General features: G+C 44.7%; 1 protein-coding gene across 1 annotated transcript in view; it reads right to left on the bottom strand.

Annotated features, from left to right (window-relative positions):
- Positions 1 to 258: 258 nt before the first annotated feature.
- Positions 259 to 7,637, bottom strand: part of NSUN5 (NOP2/Sun RNA methyltransferase 5) — a 55,680-nt gene continuing 48,301 nt past the window's right edge. Inside the window, exons 5-10 of the mRNA XM_078679586.1 lie at positions 5,990 to 6,128; positions 5,597 to 5,712; positions 3,783 to 3,961; positions 2,980 to 3,190; positions 1,690 to 1,845; positions 259 to 1,128 (exon numbers count right to left, since the gene is read on the bottom strand). Coding sequence (XP_078535712.1) covers positions 978 to 1,128; positions 1,690 to 1,845; positions 2,980 to 3,190; positions 3,783 to 3,961; positions 5,597 to 5,712; positions 5,990 to 6,128 — 952 coding nt within the window. The 3' untranslated portion in view covers positions 259 to 977. The remainder of the gene's footprint in view (positions 1,129 to 1,689; positions 1,846 to 2,979; positions 3,191 to 3,782; positions 3,962 to 5,596; positions 5,713 to 5,989; positions 6,129 to 7,637) is intronic.

The following is a 7,637-nucleotide window of genomic DNA, read 5'->3' as shown; positions in this document are numbered from 1 at the left end:
CCGAGTGAGACTCGTACGGAGATTTGAGTCGTACGGAGTCCTGTACGACTCGTACGGAGTTTGGCACCTGGTACGGATCGTACTTCGTCGTACGTACGGGACGTCTATGGGTACGATTCGTATGGGGAAAAAACTCTCCGTACGACGATTCGGAGCGCATTTTACCGGATCGGAATCGGCCCCATAATGTACAAAGAGTTTCATAGTTTCCTTAGCCACAATAAAATAACCAAAGCAACTAACGTTCCTGACGAATACTTCAATAATTTGTTTTCATATTTTATTTTTAAAGGGTAATATGAAATCATACTTGCTTGTAAAGCACAAATGTCAATAATTACATCAAGCCTTGCATAGATCACTGTTTTGGTTGCTACCCTCCCTCAAATGGAATATGACTGAATACATTAAAAACAGGGTTATTTGTCTCCCCAGGTCGCGCAATACAGCAGTTATGCGGTAGGTCAATTTGTTATGCAGAGACCTGCGGTATAAATGAACTACGCCCATCTTTAAATGGTTACTAAACTATGCACAGTGCATTATGTACTGCCTTCATCACACACTGCTCGGCCTTCGACCATAATAACCCTTGGGGCTCCCTAATGTGTACTTTCTGGTAAATAACTGGTGTCGGAGGTGGACTGGCCCTTTACTGGAAGGCAAGCTCGCCAGGAACCAGTGGTTGAAACAATACTTCAAGAACGCCCTGGTTTAAAGTTGGATTGGGGGGTTCTGTTTGACCTGGTGGCGGCCTTTGAGTCTTCATAAAAGCCCATCCCCTATTACACCCACCCCGTAGACTGCTCTTCTCCTGAGGGAAAACATTAGATCCACATAGAGAGAAATCCTCAGAGGGTTATTTTCTTGAGCATCTGCACTTTGTACGACAATAACCACAGGGGCCGTGGACCTAATCCACTTTAATGGGCGGTACTCCTGAATTACTCTCCAGTGTCCTCTGGAAACTGGCATCCTCAGAATGTCTCAGATTTTTGTATCTTCTCCAATGGTGCCTGCTGACTTTTCTTCTTTTTCTTTCTTTTTTTGGCCGCTGAGAGAGGATGCCCTTCTGTCTTTTCCACTTGTTCGTCATTATCCGCTTGTTCAGCAATCTTGCAAGTACCTCTACCGGGGGAATAAGAAAGTACATCAAACAGCAATCACACAGAGAGAACTATCGTGGATTGCATCTAAATCATACAAACTGAACAAGGCAGCAAACAAATAGAGTGGTCGGCTTGGAAAAGTAGCGTTACAAGTGACATCTTAATTTAGAAAGATAAGCGTGCAAGCACTATAATAATAGCCCTCCTCCTCAAACAATTTTTTTTATCCACAGCATCGGTTCTCTTATTCTCTTTTTGATTACATTCTTTTCTTGGTGGTGTATTTTTCTGCGTGGCCAGGACTGGCCATACTACACAAAAACATGCTGCAGCGACTAGGGTTTTCAGCATTATCTGCCAGATTACTCGTGTATGTCCCCACGACAATGGAAAACTCCTCCGCTTCACAGCCTGGCTCTGACACCTTCACCCACTACCAATCAACTAAACAACCTGCATTTTCAAATCAAAATCAAGCCACTCCAAAGCAAGAACGAGCTGCGGAAACCTCCAGCACCATGCATAGGAAAGGTGCCTAAAGACTGTGACAACTCCGCCTTCCCCACGGAGAGGCTCTTACCCTGGCAGAAGCGCTTCTCCCCCCTTCTTCCTCTCAAACAGGGCAACAAAGAAGCCATTTGTCAGTGTCTCGGTCGGTGATGCTCTTAAACAGCACCCCGCTCCAGGGAAGACTGGCAGGCCCCTTTGGGGCCAGGGAGGCAGAGCATTCACCAGCCTGCAGGAAGAAGAAAATACATGTTTATTCAAACAATTAGGGTCAATTCCCTGTCTGAGTGGCCCTTCCACCCCGAAAGGAGACTGTCAATATCCAAGTTATGTCACACATTTACCGAGATGCTCCCCCGCCCGGCCCAGCCATGGATTACTGTGCGACAGAGCGGTATGTCTCTAGGAATTGATGTCTCAGCTATTCAGGCCCTCGCTTCTCAGGATCAGAGTGCCTCATAGCACTAAGATCGAATGGTTTTGACATAAAAAGTCTCTTATTTCCAACACTAGGTGTATGTTTAGGACACAGAGCATCTCATCTAACCTTGGGCGTAGGACTATGCTACGCTTGCGGAGCGTGCGTAGTTTGCGCTACTACGCAAATTGCACGTAGCACAGTGCAAAAACACGTAGCTGGCTCTTTTGGCTTGCTCGCGGTCCTCAACGTCAAGTTGGCGACCGCGAGCGAGCAAAATCAACATCCTGGCAAGACTTTTTCCTTGTTCACGATCAGCAACATCAAGTTGCCGATCGCGAGCTTGGCAAATAAACCTCCCGGCGAGATTCTCAACGCGGAGAGGTCAGGTTTCTCATTTCGAGTGTTCGCGACCGCTCGCGATGAGAAACTACCAGTCCGTGTACAAATCTACTCGAGTGGCAGAAAACGACTGCTTGCACTGTGCAAGATGTGGTTTGCAATGATTACACAGTGCGGACAAGCATCCGGCACTGTGCAATCAGTGCGAACAGCATTTTCCCTACCACACTACGCAGTTCGCGCAGCTAGGCCTAGTTTGCGTAGTGCACTTTGCGTAGCTCGCGTAGTGCGAAGTACACTTCGTGTAGCTACGCGTAGCGCTACTACGCAAACAAGGGTTAATCTCATCTATGAATTGGATAACTCAGGAATACAAGACTTTTCACCTGCAGGACTCCATGTCACACAGATACTCATCATTTCACCTCCGGCCATCGATGCATTATAGACTTTCCCACTCTGACTTTCAGCACAGGATGGCTTCAGTTCATCACAATTCAGGCAGCAGTTTGAAGCATGCAGCATTCTGCCTCCTCCCCCCATTCAAACCCTCCCAAAAGGTGAGCATGCAATAGAGGAGCTCTCCACCCCACCAACAGGTACCTAAAAGTACTGTTCTCCTGCAGCGTATCTCGCACCACATCCTCATTCTCCTCTTGGTGCACCGAGCATGTCGAGTAGACCAGATGCTCCACAGCCGGAAATCTCAGGGCGTGGCTCAGCACCTTGCGCTGGAACGAGGCCAGTGCCTGCAGTCGCACCGCCGACGACGAGCCGTCATCATCCGTGAGCTCATTCAGGCGGTCCACGATCCCTGTGCCCAAGCGAACAAATAAAAGCTTTTTAATTGAGGTCTTGGAGATCCTCCTCCTGGGCACTTACCCATCATCTCACCACCCCCTCCTCCCCTCCGCTCTTCTCCAGTCCATCAGATTCATCGCTCAGACTCTATCTGAGCACATGCTGTACCCGTCTCTCTTGGTGACCGCATTTTGACCATATAACCATCATAAGTAGCCATAACTCCCCCTCCCATGTTGCATTAAATATTCTGCTTGTTCTGCAACCCCACCCCACCCCACACCACCCCTAATATAATTGGAACAGGTTTGGTAGTCTCCGCAGAGGCAAAGTACCGACAAGAGGAATAGCCTTCCTTTTTCCCTGGCTCTCTTGAGCAAGTCTGATGTATACCAGTAGGCTGTGTGCGAAGCTACCACTGCTGTGGGGGACTGCGCATCAAACACATTTTAAAAGCACTAAATCCACACAAACATTATTCATGAATTCAAATATACTGACCACTATACACAAGTCCCACAGAAATGAAAATCAAGTGAGAAATGCAAGGAGTGACCCCACCCACCATGACCCTCTTCCCTTATCACCTACTCTTGACTCCTTACCAGACCCGCTGCAGGATGGGTCAAGCAAGATGTGCCGGACACTGCTGTATTTGGGGTCGCTGGGTTCAACTTTAAGAAAATCTTCATTGGCCAGCTGGTGACATGTGACCCCGGCACGCAGCAGTAGGGTGCTCATGGTGGATAACCGCTTAGTGTCCATATCAAAGGCGAAAATCTTCCTAAATTTAAACATATTAGCAGTGAGTTTTGAAGTCTCGCGTTACACAAAAGAGGGCTGCAAATTTCCAATCTCAACATTCTAGTGTAAGGGTACTGCACAGCTATCAGCCTTAGACACATACAACACTACTGTGCAAATTGGCTGCGCGAGAAACTGATGTACTCTCGTGCACACAGCTCGCTCTTCGCCTGCGCAGCAAACATGTATTGTCTTTTACAAAACTTGCGTTTGGTGTATACATAGAATTTAGTCACATTTATCACAGGATCGTAGTTCATTCATATTCCTCAGCCCCCGCCCCTAGTCTCCTCCTTCTTAACCCTTGAATATGTAGGAGCCGAGTGAGTAACCAATCTCTAATTGTTCAGTGCATGCTAGCGGCTAACAGAAACATAAAAAAATACTGAAAAAACCCCCTATAAAAACACCCTATCTTGCCAGTCAATATCGAATACGGGCTCCTGACGGTGCTTGGGCTCAGTAATGACATAATATTTAATGTCTCATTGTCAGTCGAGTGGATAGGAGGGGTTGTTCTCCGGTGGGGGTGGGGGGGAGGGGGGGAGAGGTTGGCTTTGGGATAGGTCAAGGGTGTCTAGGGTCTCCACTACATTATTGCTGCTCAGTATCTAGAAAACGAGTTACCACTTCCATCCACTACTGGTCTGCACGGGGTTTCGTACAGAATCCACTGGCTTCTTCTGAGTGTAATGTCTTTGGAAAAATTTGGAAGGGATCCCCAGGGGACCCCTTCCACTTTGTGACTGTCGCTAAAAATATTTTTTACGGGCAGGCATTGGTCCCAGGGACCACTACCTGCCTTTAAAAAATAAAACGAAAACGTTTCATTTTTAAAAAAAATGAATCTGCATTGAGAAAAAAACTGCTTTATGTAAAAGCAGTTCTAGACATGGTGGTCTGCTGAGCCCAGCAGGCCACCATCCCTGGGAGGCCTGTCATTCCCAATTGGCTCGCAAATTGCGAGAGGCTCATTAATATTCATGAGCCTTGCAATTTGCAACCCCATTGGGAATCGCAAACAGTGTTAAACACACTGTTTTACATGCTATTTTGTACGTTGTACATGTGGCCCCATGGTCCCTAGAGCCATCAACAAATACATCTCAGCACAGTGAATCAGGAGGCACGGAGTTGCTAGGACTTGGATAGCTTTGGGAGGTACAGGGCTGATGGAGGGAACTCTGACAGATGATGGGGAAGGCAGTAAATTTGAGTTTTGTACACGCGAGGGGTATGGATTTTAGATAAGCTGCAAAGCAGGACTACAATGGAAGCATGCAGTACTGCTGCATAAGTCACTCAAGCAACGCCACAAGATAAGGTTGTTTATGTATGAAACATCGAGAGTAGGAAGCAGCAAATTCAAACTAAGAATTGGAAGGATACCAGCTACCTAACATGAGAAGGTGAGTTCCTTCCAAATGTTAGCACCAACAGAAGGTATTAAGTAACGAATACTAAAAAAAAGGGTGCAAAAACCGTCCAGCACAAATGCCTGCAAATTGCGTATGACTTAATATTCACTTTATCTTGAACCTTAACACTGATCACACATACCTACTACCTGATAACTCAGCCCTCTGTTTTACTTTCTCCACTGCAAGATACTCACCCTTTATTTTTTAGGAGTGCAGCCAAGTGGCTGGTCTTGTTGCCAGGAGCTGCGCAAGCATCAATGACGTGGGAACCAGAGGAGGGATTCAGGAGAAAGGCTGGAAGGCTGCTGGCCTAAAAAAATATATAACATCTAATGAAATGCTTGCAGAACCAGACCAGTTTAATTTCTTTTCGGTAATACCTTTACATTGAAAGCCACAGAATGATCCATGCAAACATGTAAAGCCCCCCTCTGGGACAGCTCAAGTAGTTTTTTGGGAAGGTCCAAAAATATTAGTTGACATCTTTCATCGCAGAGCACTGGCCATAAATCTGATTAAGACGACGGAGAGCAGTAGTATATTGTATGTTCCTTTCCTTTACTAGTCAACTTCCCTGAACACCTCACCTTATCTTGTAGGATGATGTGACCAGCAGTGTATAGATAGTTCTTGTGGAAATCTGTTCGTGGTGGGAAAACCAGAATGTCTGGAAGGTGAAGATCCATCAAGAAGTGTTTGCCAGAGAGACGACCCAGCTCCTGCAAGCTAAAGACAGAAAAATGTAAACAGCAAACACCACATGGAACCTTTCCCCAGCTGACACAATCATTCCTCCTTCCCTGCCCACATCATTTATGCAGTGTGCTAGGAAAAGCAATGCATTTGTCAGACCGAGTTTAGGGGCCACTGGGCAAGTTGGGGCTAGTGGGCCTTACTGTGTGGGTCTGGGGTTGTTTGCTTCTGATGTCCTGAATCAGTCCTACTATGGAGCTGCAAACAGGGTCAAGTACAAGGCTTCAGCCCATGACTCTCAATATAGTAGAGATGGTGAATAGTCACAGGATTATCAGGTATGTAGTTTTGGGATGCTTCAAGTGCAGAACTCAACAATCAACTAGCAGCGTTATAAAGGATTGTCCAATCCAATGCTTGTCTTTGTTAAAAGAAAACTCAATACTATATACTACAGGCCATTGATACTGATGCTTCATTGACAAGGGTAACTGTAGATGGCACTGGTAATTTCCTTTTCCAGCCTCCCCTCACTCTCCCCATCTCCAGGTTTTGAGTTCTGCCATATACAAGTATCAGCATAGGTGCAGTGTTACCCCCTTGTTGTATCCTGGAATAAAATTGCAGGAGTCCAGGAGGTAAATAAAAGGAAGATTTATTCTTCATAGAAGTACAGCATTCAAGATCCAACAGAGTGTCTCTCTTCATCAACACCCACTCACTAACTGCAGACTGCAGCTTATAAGAGAGGAACATTCTACATTGCAAGGCAACAGAAAACATTGAAAGATGCAGACTTGAATAAAGCAAACTAGATTAAAAAAAATGTAAATGAGGAATGTAACACACCTTCCCTCCTATAACAGCAAATGAAACAAAGGTAAGGTTAATTAACACTAAGTAATATAATCCTCTAGATATTTTAGTCTAAATGTCTGTCTAGAACAAAAATCATTATGGAATCTTAAAACATTAGAATAGGAAGAATCTCCAACCTTCTCAGCAACCTTTTCAGATGCAGAACCACCTAAAACTTCTGAACTTACATATTCATCTTGTAAAATTTTAACTTGTCAAAAGAGATCACATGACGAACTTTCAAGTATGTCATCTCGAGCATTAACATAGGATACTTTATCATTGAGAATGGTTTCAGAATCTGAATAAACATTCATGTCAATTAAGCAATCAGAGGTTTGAGAATACTTTTCTTGATGACAAATATTGGAATCAATATTCTTTGCCTTGGCAACATTTTTTTTACTCCACCACTTTCCTCCTGAAACCATAACAGCATGTTTACTAACTTTAACAATGGTTGTTTCAGGATAAAACCTAGAACCTCTTACTTTAAATGGCCTTCTAGCTCGAACTTTATCACCAACATTCAAATTTTCATCCTTAACATGTTTATTTTCATCATATCTGAACTTGGATTTGATTCGAGATTGTTCAACATTTTAATTTGATCCAAGGAAGGAATATTTCTACTTGAATTAATGTTAGTAATGACCCATTTAGGAGAAAGCTCATTGAAAGACT

Source organism: Lissotriton helveticus, chromosome 3_1 (assembly GCF_964261635.1).
Source record: "Lissotriton helveticus chromosome 3_1, aLisHel1.1, whole genome shotgun sequence".
Lineage (NCBI taxonomy): Eukaryota > Metazoa > Chordata > Amphibia > Caudata > Salamandridae > Lissotriton > Lissotriton helveticus.
Note: the sequence above shows the minus strand (reverse complement) of the source record. Positions and strands in the feature narration are given on the sequence as shown.